The sequence below is a fragment of the Cetorhinus maximus genome, chromosome 4, assembly GCF_964194155.1.
Source record: "Cetorhinus maximus chromosome 4, sCetMax3.hap1.1, whole genome shotgun sequence".
NCBI lineage: Eukaryota > Metazoa > Chordata > Chondrichthyes > Lamniformes > Cetorhinidae > Cetorhinus > Cetorhinus maximus.
In genome coordinates, this window is record NC_135882.1 from 159,216,514 (window position 1) to 159,235,447 (window position 18,934).

Genomic DNA, 18,934 nt, shown 5'->3' on the forward strand with positions numbered 1-18,934 from the left:
ACCTTGGCCAGGCCTAAAAGCAGACCAACGAAGAGGTTCTCCAATCTGCCCAACCTCCCCGCTCCCCACTGGTTGGCCAAAGATCAGGGGCGTGGGGCTGAAGTGCAAAAAGAAACTGAGGAGCAGCCCCCTCAAGTAATGAAAAAGGAGCTGCAACCTCACGCATAAACGTGGAACACAGATGTCTCAAGGCCGCGGAAATTACAGGTGGCCTAGGAGTCCATGGACCGATGTAGCCTACAAATGCACGAGATTGCTGATAAAGGGAAGCCTCTCTTTATACTCTTTCTGAGCACCAATTTGCCAATAAACAGAATTAACTAATTAACCACCCTTTAAAGGGGTACTAACTAAAACAAAAATATCAAAGGAAGCTTAAAATGTCATTGTGGGGAGTGACAATGCACTCCAGCCTCCAAGGCACCCATCAGTCATCGAAAGCCTCAAGCAGGTGAACGCCGCGTGCTCCCTCTCCAAGGACACCCGGGCACAAAAATATCCACGAAAGCGAGGTAGACAGTTGGGTCGAACGTCCCCCTCAACCAACTCTCCGACTCTTACAGCCTGCCGTCAGACATATTGGAAGGATTTCCGGGCTGATAATGGACTGGTTTGGCCATGTTATGAACGTACCTGCTGGGACCGTGGATTAGGACTCAAACCCGGAGCTTCAGGCTCAGAGGCAGAGACGCTGCCCACTGCTCCACAAGACCTCCATGTTAAACCTCTCTTTACACGCTTTTCAGCAAACAATAAATAAATTAACAAAACAAGTTGACAATCCCTTAAATGGACATCGTAGCAATCAAAAGCTATTCAAATTGGATTAAAATATCATTCCTGGGGCTGATGATGCACTCCAGCCCCTACAAAACGCAATTACCAACTTATCAAATTAAATTAAAATAATGTTCCTGGGCTGATGATACACTCTAGCCTCTGTGGCGCCCACTGGTCACAGAAGGCCCGGAGCGTAACAGCGGACATTGCGTGCTCCATGTCCAGGGACACTTGGTCGTGAACATAGCCGTGGGGTAGGGGCAGACAATTCAGTCTAACAATACCCTCCCTAGCCTTTGTCTGGACCTGTTAATGGCCACCTTGGCCAGGCTCGGGAGCAGAGCCACGAGGATGTCCTCCGATCTGCCCACCACCCCTCACTCTTCACCGGGTGGCCAAAGATCAGGAGTAGGGGACTGAAGTGCAACCTTGAGGAGTTACCCCTTCAAATAATCAAAAGGGGGCTGAAACCCCTCACTTGGAATGGGACTGCTCGAGACTGCATAAAATGCCGGCGGCCTGGGAGTCCGTGAACTGCCTCAATCGTTTGTTGCATGGGGCTGCTGCATACAACACCCTCCACAGCAAATCCCCGATGGTAAAGGGGAGGACAGCTGCATAGAGAGCCCTCCGCTGGGGGCCCCCACCACCTCCAGCTGGCAGGACTAAGCATTTATTCATGTGTACTGTACCTGAAGGTAGATCCTTGCTGCTTCACCCTGAGCCGTTTCTTTGGCAGTTCTTTTTTCTCCAGATGATGGTTTGCCATTGCCTTGCAGTCTCAGGGCAAGGGTCAGGCAGAAGGTCCCAAGTCTGCCTCAGCTGGAACAGGAATTGAACCCACACTGTTAGCATAATTCAGAATGACACACTAGCCATCTGAGTGAGCATCCTCCCCTTCTTTAAATGGACACTTCCTCCTTTATTAGCCATGGTCTGCAAGGGGCTGTAGACATCCATCTCTCTCTCTCTCGCTCTCAGAGAGAGAAGAGGTTATAGCTTGAGAGGTATTATTCAGCATCAAGCATGGTTGACCAGGAATTTCCCCCTCTCTTACCTCCTGCCATGGGCCTTTTGGAAGGATTAGCAGGTTGATTATCAATCTGTTTGGCCATGTCACGCACGCTCCTTCCATTGACTGGAAGTGGGATTTGAACCCAAAGCTTTGGGTTCAGACGCTGGGGTGCTACGTACCGAGCCACGAGATCTCTGATAAATTGCTCTTCACAAAAAGTTTTGTAAACTCTGGCAGCCACCTGACAATTTTTGTTTTGAAATTGCCCTGATACATCCAGGTTTCCTCTTCCTTCAGGTACCATGCAGTAAGCGGGCTTTGGCGACCATGGATTTCAATTGGATTGGCAAAGTTCTGCAGTGGTTTGCCATTGCCTCCTGCAGTATGGCTGAGCAGGAAACTCTCCCGCTCTTTACCATCTGCCACCCTGCATATTGGAAGGATTTACAGGCTAATAATCAAAATGTTTGACAACTTTTTTTCGTGCTTCTTCCTTGGCCATCAAGTATTGAAATGGGACTTGAACCATGCACAGGAGGTAGGGATGCTGCCACTGCACCACAAGTCATCCCATCAAGCCTACTGCACCTGGCATTCCTAGGCAGCCTCCAATCCAAGTACTAACCAGGCCTGAGTCTGCTTAGCTTCTGAGCTCAGATGAGATCAGGCGATTTCAAACTAGTATGACCATAGGCAAGTCTCTCTTTATATGCACTTTTTGAAACCAATAAAATAAAACAAACAAAGTAATTACATTGACAGCCCCTTAAAGGGGCACTGTAACAAGTCTTTATATGTGCTCAAGGAACTTAACCAATCAATACCCTTCACCTGTATATCCTTAACCTTGATAATGCAATTAACATACTTTTAACATGACCTAGTCCTCTTCCTAGGCTGCAGAATTCAAAACTAAATCAAATACAAAGTTGCAAAGCACTGGCTTTTAATTGTCAAAGTAAGTTTAATTAAACTCTATATGGTTTTTGGGACAGTGGGGAAAGGATGGTGGAGTGGAACTAGCTGAGTTGCTCTTGGGGCCTGCATGGATAGAAAGGGCCAAATGGCCTCTCTCTGTGCTGTAACTATTTCATGATTCTATGAATAAGGCCATAATTGGAATAAGAACATAAGAAACAGGAGCAGGAGTAGACCACATCCATCGTCCACCGAACCTGCTCTGCCATTCAATATGATCATGGCTGATCTTGGGCTTCAACTCCGTTTTCCTGCCAGCTCCCCATATCCCTTAATTCCCTGAGAGATCAAAAACTCGTTGATCTCAACCTTAAATGTATTCAACAATGGAGCATCCACAACCCCCTGGGGTGGAGAATTCCAAAGATTCACTACCCTTTGAGTGAATTAATTTCTCTGCATCTTGATCCTAAATGATTGGCCCCTTATCTTGAAACTGTGCCCCCATGTTTTAGGTTCCCTGACCAATGGAAACAATCTCTCAGCGTCCACCCTATCAAGCCCCTTCAGAACTTTGTAGGTTTCAATGAGGTCGTCTCTCATTCTTCCAAACTTCAGAGAATGTAAGCTCAATTGACTCAGCCACTCATCATAAGACGACCCCCTCATCCCAGGTACCAATTTAGTGAACTTTCACTGTATCACCTCCAATGCAAGTATATGCTTTCTTAAATGTGGAGACCAAAACTGCACACACTGCTCCAGATGCAGTCTCACCAAAAACCTGTACAACTGTAGCAAGACTTCTTTATGGAATATTACGGCCAAACTTGATTCTGAAAAGACATTATTGTAAAATTTGCTGAGTAGACCCACAAATGAGAATGGTTACCTTGTTGATTACCAGGGAAACTATTCTACATCATGAGTTAGTATGTTCAAGACAAGTGAAATCTGATAGGTGGGATTGTGGCGTTGAAATTACAGTCAGATCAGCCATGATCTTATTGAATGGCAGAGCAGGCTCGAGGGGCCGACTGGCCTACTCCTGCTCCTAATTTGTATGTTCATGTGATAGAAAAGCATTGTGATTTTAATGTCCTTTTTTAAATCCTAGGAATGTGCAATCCCAGAAACTACAGCGATACGCCACCAACCTCAAAGAGTACAGTAGAGGAACTTCATGAACCCATCCCATCACTGTTCCGTGCTCTAACAGAAGGTGAAACTCACCTGCACTGGAATATTGTATCTTTCCCTGTCTCTGAAGAGCTCACCTATCATGAAAACCTCGTCTCGTTTTTGGAAAGCTTTGATATGTCTCCACTCCAAAATGTGTCACTGCCTGAAGACAGTCCGCATGTACAACTTGAGAGTGAGAAAGGTAAAGACTTGATTCGATTTCATATTGAGCTAAATTTAAAAATTAGAATTTTTAGGCGCTAAGCCAATATACCGCTCTAGAATTTCAGAAACGCATAATGGAAGGTAAATGAAAATTTCTCTCTAGTCCACTTGAGTTTTGATGCAATTATAGATTTTGTCCTTCCAACTTCTACCTGGAGGAAGCAGTTTGAGCTTTATAATCAAACTTGGTTACAAATCTGTTTTCAGTGGGGGAAATTTGAAGTGCTTGAGTATTCCATAAGTGTTTTGGCAAACTTTTATTTATTTTCTGGTGCTGATTTCAGTAACTTCATTGACCTGTGGTGGTAAAACACAATGGAGGAATCGCCTGTGCCCGCTGGCATTGGGTGTGTTCAGTGTGAGCAGACAATATGGCGAGAAGGCCAGGAATCAGTTTCACAACATTGTGAGACCATTTTGCGATCGTCCGCTCAGCCCATAGATGGTGGGCCACGTTTCCCGCCATTGGACATCAGGAACCTCATTATAATACATCAGCATATCATTAGAAGGCTAGCCCGCTGGATTCACCCACTACACCCCCCCCCCCCCCCCCCCCCCCCCAACCACTGGATCGTCTGTCTACGTTGGTGTGTTTACATGCCGAAGTGTTTCACAACAGCATGTACCAAGCGTGTACTTGGCAGGCTGCACTTTGAGGGGAACTCAGAGGTGAGTGGACAGTAACGTTGCAGAGCGCTCGCAAGGGATGCCCGTTGGACTTCAAGATTGAGGCACGTTCAGCGGGGAGCAAAGGCTGCCCTGTGGTTGAGGCAACATTTAGGGGTGGGAGAGGCAAGGGCTGCCCTGCAGTTGAGGCAACTTTGGTGGTGGAGGGCAACGGCTGCCCTGCGGTTGAAGGTAGCGCACAAGCACATGCAGGGTGGGGGGAGGTGGGTGGGCAAGGGAAGCATTACACACTAGGAAACCTTGTATAAAGTGACCATTCCTCTGCATCTGAGACAGTTCAGGCCCCGCCATATTGATGTGATTGGAGTCGGGCCTATAGCTTCTCTGCCCACTCAAGCAATACAGAGGCATCAAAGCCACCAAGTGCTCTAGAGATTTTCACCCCTCGGGCTCAGGCTGCAATCAAATGACCATTTCAGTGGACTGTAGAACAGTTGGACGACTGGGTACGTTGTACATTCACCTTGCTAAAGCTGGCCATGAAGCAGTCACTGGTGGAGGCGCTCACAGCCCCTTGTAATGTAATAACCCTGGTCTGAACCAGTCTCCCCCATGGTTCAAGCTAACAGTGCAGCCTTGCAGTGCGGGTTAAGAGAATGACTGTGCCTGAGCTGAGAGCACAACATGCAGTCCAATGGGCAAAGCTGCTGCCAATAGGTCAGGGTGGAGTGGGGCGGAGGAAGGTGGGGTTTTGGGCGGCCATACAGCGCACTTTTCTCTGGCCATCCAAATGGTGGCCAGCACTGTGCGGGATGCGTGAAGGAGCCTTCAGACTTAACCAAAAGAGGTTCTTAGTACACCCATGCTAGCCCACGTGTCTCTCTCTTTCAGCATACAGGAGGAGTACATCAGGATCATGGAGCCTGGTGAACTAGCTGTATGCCTCGTGCGTACAGAGAGCAAAGACGATGGAGAAGAGAGTGACTGAGGCACCTGGCTGTGCAGAGGGAGGAACAGCACCCTCTGGCAGAAGGGGCGGCTGGGGCTCCCGTATAAGCCTCTGAAGAACCTCAGCGAGCCGTCACTGGTCGGCGCCTAGCTAGACCCAGGATCTATAGACGCCGCCTTTCATTCCTACAGATGACCAAGAGCCAGTGTCGCTGAAGACTGCACATGTCTAGGGAACTGGTCGATCACATCTGCCAGCTACTGTGGGATTTGGCACCACGGGGACATGGAGGGCATCACTGCCAGTGGCTGTGAAAGTGACAGTGGCGCTCAATTTCTAAGCCAGTGGCCCTGTTCAGGGCTCCACAGGTGACCTCTGTGGGATATCACAAGCCTCCGCCCACAAATGCATCCATGAGGTCACAGATGCCATTTTTGTGAAGGAAACTAAATTTTTGCTTTTCGCCCGGGACCAGGAGAGCCAGGATGCAAGAGCGATTGGATTTGCCCAGATCTCGGGTTTCCCACAGGTACAGGATGCCATCGACTCGCGTGGCACTCAGAATCTCTGTCACAACAAGGGGTCAACTGTATCAACTGCAAGGGATTTCATTTACTGAATGTGCAGCTGGTGTACAACCACAAGAAATGCATCCTGCAGGTCTGCGCACGGTTCCCAGGGAGTGTCCACGACTCTTACATTCTCAGTCAGTCACAAATCCCTGATGTCTTCCAGGGTCCACAGAGGCTGCAGGGAAGGCTCCTCGGGGACAAGGGCTACCCACAGAGGATGTGGCTGGTGACATCCGTGCAGCGGCCTCAGATTGCAGAAGAGTGAAGGTATAACGAGGCTCATGCTGCAACTCACACCTTGGTGGAGCAGACCATCAGGATGCTGAAAATGAGGTTCCGGTGCCTGGACTGGTCTGGTGGAGCCCTGCAATATAATCCACAGAGGGTGTCACACATCGTCGTTGCCTGCTGCTGCAGCACCAGGTTGTAACCGGGAGACGAGCTGCCTGAGGAGGAGATGCAGGAGCTGGAGGTCTCCTCCAATGAGGAGGACGTCGACAGTGATGAGGGTGAGGAGATCCTCGAAGCTGACGATGAGAGCGATGAGGCCCTCACACTGGCCAGACAGGGCAGGCGCATTCGGAGGTCCCCGTAGCTGCTAGATTTGTAGAGGATGACGATGACATGCAGTGAGGAGACACCAAGATCCTCACATTGCATCTATGAACATTTGACTCCAGCCTGGCTTATGGCAGTGCACATACGCTCTGTGATAATGCTCCTGTCATGGAGACGCAGTGGAGGCCCTAATAGTCACTCGATTGCAGGAGGATGATGATAACGACATGCAGTGAGAACACTCCATTGATCTTCACACAGCCCCTGAGAATGTCTGACTCCTGTCTGGCTGAGGGCAGCTCGCTTGCACCCTGTGATCAGGGTCATATCCTGGAGACGCAGCTGTGAAACTTTAAGAACATATGATCCTTTGTTCACCTTCAGCACCTGATCCCTTCAGGAGCACAGCATCTCTGGTTGCAAATGCTGGTGTGATGGGGGCACTTAAAAGTGCTGAGAGCACAGAGAGAATGACAGAATTCTGTGATGCCTGCCCACAACATTCTGGCAGCAATGACAAGCACCATCGAGGTGCAGACATCAGTAATGTGTCCAGGGAGTGTGCAGCCGGACCATCACTTTGGAATGAAGGCTGCACAAAGCACAGGGAAAAGGCCCTGGACTGAGACACCTGCCTTTATCTTGTGCAGAAAGGTTTCACATCTGAGTGACACAAACACTGCTCATCAGAACAAGGAGCCATAGGCAGGGAGACATTTTTGGGAGTTTATTGACAATAGTGAACATTCTGTACAAGTGATTATCGCCCATGCCCAGGCTGTGCAACTACATCATCTTAAGGCCTTCCGTGCCCGGTGGGCACCGCGGGGACTGGGGTGTTTTGTTGACCCCTTTAATCACATTTTGGTTTAATGTTTGTAAGTTTCCTTTAAACTTTGTCCTTGGTTTTACAGCTGACCTGAATTAGGGGCTGTGCTTGATTTATCCTTTGTTATTGTTAATTTAGTTAATTGTTTTGACTCGAAAAGAGTTACATCATCTTAACCTTCCTAACCCTGCTGCTACGTCTTGGTGCTCCCCGGACATCCACAAACCCACAACGGAGGTGGTGCCTGCTGATGCTATGCCCTGTTTGTGATGACCTTGGCAGGCGTCCTCTGGAGGGCTGAGACCTGGAGGGCCCTGGCCTGCTTTCAGGGTCTTGCTGCATGGCAGTGGCACCCGCCTCAATCCGTCGAGCTGGAGCTGCTGAGGTCACAGGAAAAGGGTATTCAGATGGGCCGGACACTCCTGGAGTCACCTGGATGGATGGCCCGGAGGAGTGCACCTGCTGATCCTCTCCCTATGGGTGCCCAAGGGCCCCTGACTAACTTCTTAATGAGAAGGGGTAGCTGGGGTGAGATTGGGCTGCCCCGCACCCCTCTCGCATACACATTGTTGGAGGCCAACTGTGGCATCAGCGATGGGAGTTTAGCCCTCACAGCAGTGCAAGAGTGACATCCTGGGCCAAGGTCTCCATGGCGGCTGCCATCCTACCAGTGTTGGCCTCGGTGCATTGGCATGTCAGTGCTATCACCTCAGACTGAAGGCGAATGGACCCCTCCATCATTGCCTTGCAATCTGAGGAGTGCAGCGGACATCCCTTCCTGATGTTCCTGGGCTTGCCTTTGCAGCTCCAGCAACTGTGACATGACCGAGTCCAGAGGTTCGTCATCTGACAATGAGTTGTGTGTCTCTGTGCTGGTGGAGGGTGTGGGTGAGCACTGTGACAGGACTTCAAGCAGGGTGCCTTCAGATTTCCCTTCAGAGGTTTCTTCGGGGCTTGATTGGAGGCCCTGGGTCATGGACTCCATCGGCTGTTTCCCAGATGTGCCTGCGAAAGCAAGGAGAAGTAATTAGTGCATATCAGTGGTCTATGGAATAGGACACATCACTCACGGCATGGTTGTCTGTTGGATGTTGCACTGCTGGATCCTCACTTGGTAGAGCATCACCGACCTCACCGTCAGAACTGGAACAGTCCAGATCCTCGCCGGCCAGCTGGATGGATCTGTTTTCAAAATCTGTGAGGACCTTGATTTCAGGCATTCTTCCACTGCTCTGTGACCTCTCCGTGTTGTTGTGTCCCAGCTTGTCCTGCATGAATAAAGATGGAGAGAATGTAAGCAGGATGCCAACTAGGCCAGATGATAAGTATGCCTGGCATGTGTGGGTGGTGAGTGGCCCCATGGATGGGATGAGGACAATGACGGTGTGTGAAAGTGTGAATGGTGATATCCCTTGAACTGGCAGTGAGTAAGGGTCCTGTGGATGTGAGATTAGTTTGTGAGTGTGTGAGTTGAGAGTGATGAGAAGAGTGACTTACCCTGGCGGAATGGAGCTAATCATTCATCCTCTTGTGGCATCGGGTGGCTGTCCTCTCTTGCAGGGCATTGGCACTGACCATCACTGCCACTGCCTCCCAAGCCGGACTAGTGATGTTGCTGCCCATCCTGCAGCTAGAGCAGGGTTAGAGGACATTACAACAGGCCTCCACGGCATCCAAAAGACGCCCGGGGGACACATCATTGAACCTGGGGGCTGCAGTCTTTTTGCCTTTCGGGGCCATGTCTTCCGTGCAGCAGTCGTGGGCTAAAAGCACTGAGAGGTGTGTGCACAGTTGCACATTAAATATGGCGCCCAGTGTGATGGAGCAGCGAGGTGATGGAGTGGTGGGCAAATGAGACCCCGCCCGCCATGGAAAGGGCATGTTTCCCGGGAATGCATAATTAATGCTGTGGGTTTGGGACGATACAGCCTGAAAAGCCACCATTGCAGCCGGCTGGTCAAACGACGTTTTACCCGCCCGCTACCATGCTTAGTGCAGATCCACCCAATATATATTCTTAACAGCTCAATGATGTGTAACTCTGCAGCAGGTGGATAGCCTGCTGAATTCTTCTCAAAAGTACCAGGTACGAATATAAAAATGATTCAAGGTAACGCCCAAACCATTCCCTGCCTATGGTAATTATTTCCAAACAACCAGGTTTAGTCCAATTTTTATACGTGTGGATGAAAGAATCCAGCATCTCAGTGGACAATGATATTTTTAAAAATTTGCTCTTGGGGTGTGAGTGTCAATGGCAAAGTCAGCATTTGTTGCCCTTGAGAAGGTGGTAGTGAGCCACCTTCTTGAGCTGCTACAGTCCATCTGGTGAAGGTACACCCACTGTGCTGTTAAAGAGAGAGTTCCAGGATTTTGGCCCAGCAGCAGTGGAGGAACGGAAATATGTTTCCAAGTCAGGATGCAATGTGTTGTACCTACATTTCAAGCAATGGATAACTCCTTATGAGACGAATTGCCTTCTGAATAGGAGGAAAAATAAGACTTGAGAGTATAGAATCTGGTAGTTCCGGACAATATAAGAAGCAGAATAGAACCAAAATATAAAGCAGAGAGGTAGACGTGGTATTTGCCTCCAGGGCTAAATCTCCAAAATGGATGGGTCAATGGGAGACTGCCTTAGTTTTGGTTAGTCAGGTAGTTGTCTTATGTAGAAACACTTGGCCATGATTAATCTCTAAACCAAGCTGCTGAGAGATGCAATAAATCAAGTTTCTATTCTGTAGTGTGGATCTTCTCTTCCCACAGGGACTAACACCACTTGCATAAACCTTAGGTGCAGTATGCTTAGGATCCTAAGCTGTGCTTAAGAGTATTTCCAGCCTTAAACCAAGTAAAACTGTGCAACGTATTAGCATGTGGCATGGATAGTCTCCTTGTTTCTTGCCAAACTATGACCATCATACCCATATTTTGCAAATTTATCTGGGGCTGGGCGGGGTTGAGGGGTGGTAGCCGGTAAAGATTTGCTCCCTCCAGGTTCTATAAATGACCCACGGAGGCTGATCGGTCATCAACAAGTAAATAGTGCAGAATGGAATTCTGGAATTTAGGATCATTTAAAACAAAAATAAAGTGATGGCAAATCTGTATAACACCCCAGGATAATCACTAACATCGACTTGAACTTAAAATTCTGCTGCCCTTACTCCAACCCGCACCAATTTCCATTCACCCCCATGCTCACTGACCTACAATGGCTCCCAGTCCACCAGTCCCTCGACTAAAGTTCTCATCCTTGTGTTCAAATCCGTCCATTGCCTCACCCCTCCTCCTCTTGAAAACTTCTGCATTTCTCCAGCTCTGTCCAGTTGCACATCACTTTTTTTAATCATTCTCGGGATGTGGGCTTCGCTGGCTGGGCCAGCATTTATTGCCCCATCCCTAGTTGCACTGGCTTTTCCGTTACCACCTTGGCCCTGAACTCTGGAATTTCCTTAACTTTTTTTCACCCCACACCTCTTTGCCTTTAAAACCTAGTTCTTTGATCAAGTTTCACTTATCCTAATATCTCTTCTTTTTGGATGACTATGAATTTTCATCTAATGAAAATTAGCTCCTTGGGGCACTGTCTTAAGCTTAAGGTACTATATAAAAGCAAGATGCTGTTGTTGAGTGTGATTAGGATACTGAGAGCTGGGTTTCCATTCTCAATTTAATGGGTGGAAGATAGAAGGCTGCCTGGAGGGTATTGAAGAAATTGTCTAGAGGTGATAAAACCATACATGAGCGTCTTGCTGAGGTAAAAGTGGGCAATATTGCAAACGATTGTGGTGATGGTGTGGTAGGCAAATGAGAGCCCGCCACCATGGAAACAGCGTGTTTCCCGGGAATGCATAATTAATGCAATGGATTTGGGATGATACGGCGTACTGTACACAATGTGGGATTTTGAAGTTGACTTCAAGGGTGAACAAAACACCTGGTTTTGCTTGTATGTATGGGTGACTGGATGGGATAAGAGGGTTAGCGGTAAAGGAATGGAACTTTAGTATTGCTGAAAAGAGAGACATGTCAAAGCTTTTCGTCTTGCACTCATCAGGACATTTCTCAAGAATGGCAATATAAGGGGAAAAACAACAATTTATATTGTATAAGAAGAGAGTGGGATGGCGCAGTGGTTAACGCTGCTGCCTCACAGCTCCAGGGACCCAGGTTTGATCCTGACCTGGGGCAGCTGCCTGTGTGGAGTTTGCATGTTCTCCTCATGTCTGCTTGGGTTTCTGCCAGGTGCTTCAGTTTCTTCCCACTGTCCAAAGACGTGCTGTTTCGGTGGATAGACTATGAATTGTCCTGTGTGTGTGTGTGTGTGTGTGTGTGTGTGTGTGTGTGTGTGTGTGCGTGTGTGTGCGTGCGTCTGTGTGTGTGCGTGCGTGCGTGCGTGCGCGCGCGTGCGTGCGTGCGTGCTGCGATGGACTGGCCTCCCATCCTGGGTGTACCCCGCCTAGTGCCCACTGCCTGTCGGGATAGGCTCCAGCTCCTCACATCCCTGCATAGGATGAAGTAGTTGTGGAAAAGTGAGTGAGTGCGAAGAGAGTGTTGGTTGGCACTCTCTTCTCATACAGTATAAATTGTTGTTTTTCCCCTTATACTGGTATTCTTGCAAGGTGTCCTGATGAGCGCAGGACAAAAAACTTTGACATGTCTCTTTCTTTCAGCAATACTCAAGTTCTGACCTACCAAACACCCATTTGAATGGAGCTTTATGGTGTGGGCTAAAAAATTACAGCTTTAGTCTTTTCGGCGCTCAGTTAAGAATTCTTTTATTAATCAATGCCTTGATGTTGCCCAGGCATAATAATGACACGGACATCATCATAGAATTAAGTATCAGATTACCATTTAAGAATATTGGCCACTTCAAAATACGCAAGATCCATTTTCATTTTTTGTATGATTCTAATTTTTTGGACCTTTGGTTCCTTGACACCAGTTGCTCTTCACTAATTAGCAATGAGATAGTAGCTATAATGAAAAGTCATGGTTGAGTCTGTGATCTCTGTGTGGGTTTGTGTCAAATTTCCTTTTGCACGATTTGAATTTTACTTTTTTTGCAAGGTTTTCCACAGTCGATAAATGTTAGAGGCAACAACTCGCCTTTCAGAATCCAAAAGTTGATGATCTAACAGAAGCCCAAAGCCTGCAATGGAATTCCAGAACGGTCCGTGTCCTGTTGGACTATATAGTGAAATAGTTGGCCCATACTAACGCTGCATAAATTCCCTCACAGGCAATTAAGATCTCTGTTTGGAAGGACCTTGAGGGAGAGGGGGAAAGGAAATAGGAAATGAGATGACAGCTTAGCTAAGTCTCGTATTCATTCTAACTTCCAAGTCGGTTCTCAGTTGACAATTCTGTCAGAACGTATTGCCTCTGCTACTTCATTACCAGTGTAAGCTTGATAAACCTTGAGGAGAATGGAGATGGAAAATGAATAAAAGAAAAGCTTTTGGAGAACTCAGTACATTCTAATTCACCAATATAGCTGCACCAACTGCAGAAAATATCCAACCTTATATAAGCACCATCTGAATGTGGTGTGTTCTCATGTACTCCCACATTTAGCGTGTCTGTAGTTTTGGTCATAGCAAAGGCTGCTGTTCCCATGTTTGATTTGCTAAAATGCCCCCCACCACGACAGCAGGATTATGAATTCACATTTTCACAGGGAGCCAGCGATTGAATGTCCTTTTCCTATGAGCTGAGATGCAACTTCAGTAAATAGAAAAGATTCAGTGGATAGATTGTTTAAGATTATATCTCATTTTGGCATCAGTAATTGAAACCATCGTTTTTGCATTACTGTTTTCTATAACAGCCTGTTTTATAATTCCCTGCTGCTTAATTACATTGTATGACTCAGGAACTGCTTTGTTAGTTGTTATTGATGGTGGGGGCGGGGGGGGGTAATGATTTTTCAGTAAGATATTTTTAATGAAAAATTTAAATCTCTGTATTGCAGGAAGGTGGGATAATGCATTGGTACAATTAACTGGTGTTACTTATACTCATATTGCACTAAATATGATAATACTCAAAAGGGCTAAAGTAAGTTTGCTTTTGATTCAGAATAAACTAAAGGCATTTAGGGAGTTGCTGGAGGAAGAGAGAAGTATTTTCCAGGATGTAAGCCTTAGATATTGTCATCAAATGTTTCAAAGCACTTCACACACTGAATCACTGCTGAAGTGCAATAACTCGTATCGTATAGGCAGTGTAATCTAACAATTTAGAATATCAGCTGCCATTTATTTTAAACCACGTGTCTTTATAACTCTATTTTAAGTCAAGGCTGCTTAAAATACAGTTGATGGGCGATTTGACTATAAGCTATGACGTTTTGGTCACCAAAGCTCAAACAACTCAGCTCTTTTGCACTTGTACTTTTATTTGGTGGCTCACCTTGGTTGAATTTCAACAGCCTGGAAATTTGGAAAGGGCAGTTCTTAGAACTGGTAGCCCATTGGCAGATAAGTGATAAATCAGAATGCCAAGATTTATCTGTAACACAACTTTAGTTGTTTGCAAATTAATGAGAACATTGGCTTCAGCTTTAATGTAACCACGGGTTGTGGTACGTGAAGAAAAGCTTGAACCACCTTACCCTAGACTGATTCCCGTGCAGGGAAAGCCCTGTTATCAGAGGTACTGTCCTTTGGATGTGACGTGTGGGTGAGATTCCAGTTACGTTTTCACTTTAAGGTTCACATGGTAATTTTTGAAGGAGAGGAAGGAATTCCCCTGGCCAGCATTTAATCAATACCAGCAGAAATCATTTAACTGATCATTCAGCTCAGTGCTGTGTACATAATATTGATTTTACATTTAAAAAAAAAACACAGTTAATGCCTTGGATTGGAGCCTGCAATTCTTAGCTGTTCCAGCTCCAGAGTCACCATAGTTTAAACAAAAAGGGCAGATCAGGTTACATTGCAAGTTTTGTCTCGGTTTCTTTGAGAACAGAATTTTTTGGATAGAAAGATAAGTGTAAGAAAATTTACAAGAGAACAATAAGTTAATGGTGCATTTCGAATTAGATGCCAATTTTATTGTGTTTACACGTAGACTAGTTAATACTTTGTGTCCAGTGCTGAAGACGTGGCCCCTGGCCTTGGCCTGACTAGAGATCTCAAAACGTTAAGTGGGAGATTATCCAGGGACCCCCATGCCCCTTTTTCCCGCCCCTCCCCCCTGTCCCACAGGCTCACGTGTGCATTGGCTGAGAAGAGGATCAAGCTCACCTGTGATAGAGCTGAATATCCTGCCCCAGTACCACATGTCAGCGGTAGGGACTAGGCCCAGACAATTGTGTTTTCATGGATGGGGCCAGGAAGGCCAGAAAGGAAACTTCCAACAGTTTTGCCTTAGTGGATGGATTCTTGCCTCTATTGTAGGCTCATGACCAATCCAGAGATTGGAGAACATCACCTAAGCTGACACTTCAGTGCAGAACGGCCAACATAGGAGATGCTGTCTTTTTGGATGAGATGTTAAATCTAGGTCCCTTTTGCTTTCTTATGGTTTACGGACTAAGGCTAATTACCTTTGTTTTCTTATGTGGATATAAACGATCCCATGGCATTTTTCAAAGAGGAGCAGGGGAGCCCTTCCTGTGTTTTGCCAACATTTATCACTCCAAAAAGAAGTCTAGGGAGTGCCACTGCACACCTTTTTCCACATTGGGGTGCATACAACTTGTCCCGAAACTTTGAAACTTTCGGGACAAGTTGTATGCACCCCAATGTGGAAAAGGTGTGCAGTCGATATAGTGCAGAAGGAAGCGATTTGGCCCATTGTGGCAGTGCCGGCTCTTTGAAGGAGCTTTGCAATTATCCCCACTCCCTCAATCTTTCCCTATAAGCACATTTTCCCCTTTTCCTTTCCCTTTCCTATCCAGTGATTATATAAAGGGTCAGCACATAATTTCTTGCTCTTGTACTCTGCTTCTACATATAAAGCCAAGGACCCCTTATTCTGCTGCTTAGCAGCTTTATCAACTTGTCTTGCCACCTTCAGCGATTTGTGTGTGAATCCCCAGATCCTTCTGCCCTTTTATAATTGTACCATTAAGTTTATATTGCCTTGCTTCATAATACTTCCAAAAATGTGAAACATTATCTGACAAACAGAAATTTCAGGTGTGATTTTTTTTTTTGTTAGATATTTGGGGACTTATTTTGAGTATTCTTAAATGCTGGTGATGGTTTTGGTCCACATCTGATACCCAGTTTGCAGGGGGAGTGCAGGCAGTCAACTTTAATCCTGTTCTTTCCTGCAGGATATATTTGATGATGATTAGGAGCAGAAACACTGACCTGATTTAAGGGCCTGTATTTTTGGAAGAACTCCTATTCTTAATACTTGTATAAATGCATTGTTTCCAGTCATAAACTTCCCACAGTAATCTGTTTATTTATCTATCTTTAAAGTGAAATGCCTAGTTCGTCCTAACTTTAATCTGGAGAATGTTGGCTGCTAAGGACCCAATTCTTGCTCATGACTCAGTTTCAGCTTGTACATAGTTTCCACATGCCTGATGCTGTGCATACGTTGTGTTAGAATCATAGATTCCAAGGTCCAGGGTTACGTCCTGAAGGACACACTAAAGCTTGGGGCAGATGCCGCAAATACGTAAGGGGGAAAAGGCCACAGTCCAGCCTTTCAGCCATTGTACCCTGAGGGGCTGGTAACTTTGTACAACCCCTTGGGCTGTGTGCTTGACATTTTATGTTTATAGTAAATATCACATAATTGCAATTATATTGAGGCACCTCAGAGTGCAACATGTGCAGTGGAGAATTTTATTGCACTTCCCATAAATGTCCAATTTGAAATGTTTTGGAATGTACTTTTACAGCTGATATGAGTAAAGTATATTTTTGGTTAAAGAGGAAATATGTTATTTTAGAATCATACAGAATGGTTACAGCACAGAAGGAGGCTGTTCAGCCCATCGTGTCTGTGCTGGCCTTCTGAAGGAACAATTCATCTTGTGCCACTGTCCTGTCTTTTCTCTGTATTCCCGTGGTTATTAGAAACATTTTCTTTATTTGCCAATAAAATAAGTTATTCTCACCAAAAATGAATCATTCTTCAAAGACTTGCCAGTATATAATATTACACATTACACTGTTACCTCTAGAGTCCCCCAGGGATCTCTCCTTGGACCCTATCTACCTACTGCATCTTGGTGACATCACCCAAAAAACATCAGGTTCCTTGTGTACACTAGCACCCAGCTTTACCTCAGCCCCCTCAGCCCTTTCACTGCCTCTGGTTTGTTATGCTGCTTGTTCAACATTTAGTATTGGATGAACAGAAATTTCCTTCAATTAAATATCAGAAAGACCGAAGCCATTATCTTTGGTATCTGCCAGAAACTCTGATTCCCTAACAACCAATATTATGCCTTTCCCTGGCACCTGTCCAAAGCTGAAGCGGGCTGTTCACAACCTTGGTGTTATATTTGACCCTGAGATGAACTTTCTGACCATATATCCTTTCCACCTGCTGCCACCTCTATAACATCAACCATCTCTGCCTTACCTCAACTCCTCTGCTGCTGAAACCCCCATCAATACCTTTGTTAATTCTAGACCTGACTATACATCTCTCCTGTCCTGATTCACCCTCTGTAAGCTTGAAATCATCCAAAACTCTGATGCCTGTATTCTAACTTGTACCATGTCTCGTTTACCCATCACCTGTCAGAGTAGTGGACCTATGTTGGCTCTCAGTAGGCAATGCCACAATTTTAAAATCCCCATCCTTGTGTTCATCCCCCTTCATGGTCTTTACCGGCTATCTCTATAAACTCCTTCAACTTTACAACTCTGCAAGGTCTCTGCTGTCCTCCAATTCTAGCATCTTCTGCATGGCCTGTAGAATTCCCTCCCTAAATCTCTCCTTTAAGACACTCCTTAAAACTTGCATCTTTGACTGGGCTTTTGGCCATTGTCCTATTACACCCCCCACCCCCCCCCACTTTGTGGCTTGGTGTCAGTTCTTTGTTTAACGCTCGCCTGAAGTGCCTTGGGCTGTTTATGCTACATTTAAGGTGCTGTGGAAAGTGATGATGTGTTAAGACTATTTTTTTTAATTACAGAACCTCACTGCACAGTGGTCTACTTTGATGACTGCATGTCTATCCATCAGTGTAAGAACTCGTGTGAGTCTATGGGTGCTTCAAAATACAGATGGTTTCACAATGCCTGCTGCGAATGTATAGGCCCGGACTGTATCGATTATGGCAACAAAGTGGTCAAATGCATGAATTGCACCTTTTGAAGGCAAGAACCATAAAGATGTGAAGACAGTGCGTATAACCCATAGAGCTGAAGATGGTTACCTTCTTGTTAAGCGAGGTTTTATTTTGTTTCACTGTTTTTATTGTTAAATCTCTCTGCACTCCATGCTTAAGAATGTAGACATAAATTGGATGTTTGATCGTGGAATTGGAAACTGCAGATTTTTTTGCAGTGTACTTTACTGATGTTTTGTAATTTAAACATTGTACTGACATATGTAGATATTCAGAATAAGTCAGTTGTAGCTTTTCTAGTCTTTCATTTGATGTATTGTTCCTTATGCATTATGCCTGCTTATACAAATATATTGTGTGAATAAACTGATCTCATGTTGTGACGAGCTATTTGTAGTAGGTGGTGCTATTTTTCTATCTAACCTTTGTATTTTAATTAATAACAGCTTTGGGGTACAGATTTTAACTAATTTTTCTGATGAAGAGTCATTCGGACTCAAAACGTTAACTGTACCCCTCTCCACAGATGCTGTCAGACCTGCTGAGTTTTTCCAGGTGTTTTTGTTCTAGAATTCCAGCATCCACAGAATTTTGCTTTTATGCCTCACAGTGATATAGGAATGCTAGGAACGTGAGTGGGCCACTCATCCTCTCGAGCCTGCTCCATGTTTAATTATACCATGGCTATAATATGTTAGAATATAATATATAATTTATTCATATATTATATATTTATAATATAAATATGATCCATTTACAGTCTCAGGATAAGGAGCTGATCATTTAGGACTGAGATGAGGAGAAATTTCTTCATTAAAGTTTTATGAATCTTTGGAATTCTCTAATCCAGAGATGCTCCATCGTTGAATACATTTAAGGCCGGGATAGGCAGATTTTTAGTCTCTCGGGGAATCGAGGAATATGGGGAGTGGGTAGGAAAATGGAGTTGAAGTTCAAAATCAGCCTTGATCGTATTGAATGGCGGAGCAGGCTCCAC

General features: G+C 45.7%; 1 protein-coding gene and 1 pseudogene across 1 annotated transcript in view; one reads left to right on the top strand and one right to left on the bottom strand.

The window, feature by feature from the left end:
* The window catches only part of twsg1a (twisted gastrulation BMP signaling modulator 1a), a 53,770-nt gene extending 35,445 nt beyond the window's left edge, over positions 1-18,325 (top strand). The window contains exons 4-5 of the mRNA XM_078541048.1: positions 3,831-4,097; positions 17,782-18,325. Of these exons, the coding sequence (XP_078397174.1) occupies positions 3,831-4,097; positions 17,782-17,963 (449 nt within the window). The 3' untranslated portion in view covers positions 17,964-18,325. The remainder of the gene's footprint in view (positions 1-3,830; positions 4,098-17,781) is intronic.
* On the bottom strand, positions 2,372-2,490 carry LOC144680129 (5S ribosomal RNA; annotated as a pseudogene).
* Positions 18,326-18,934: the final 609 nt, after the last annotated feature.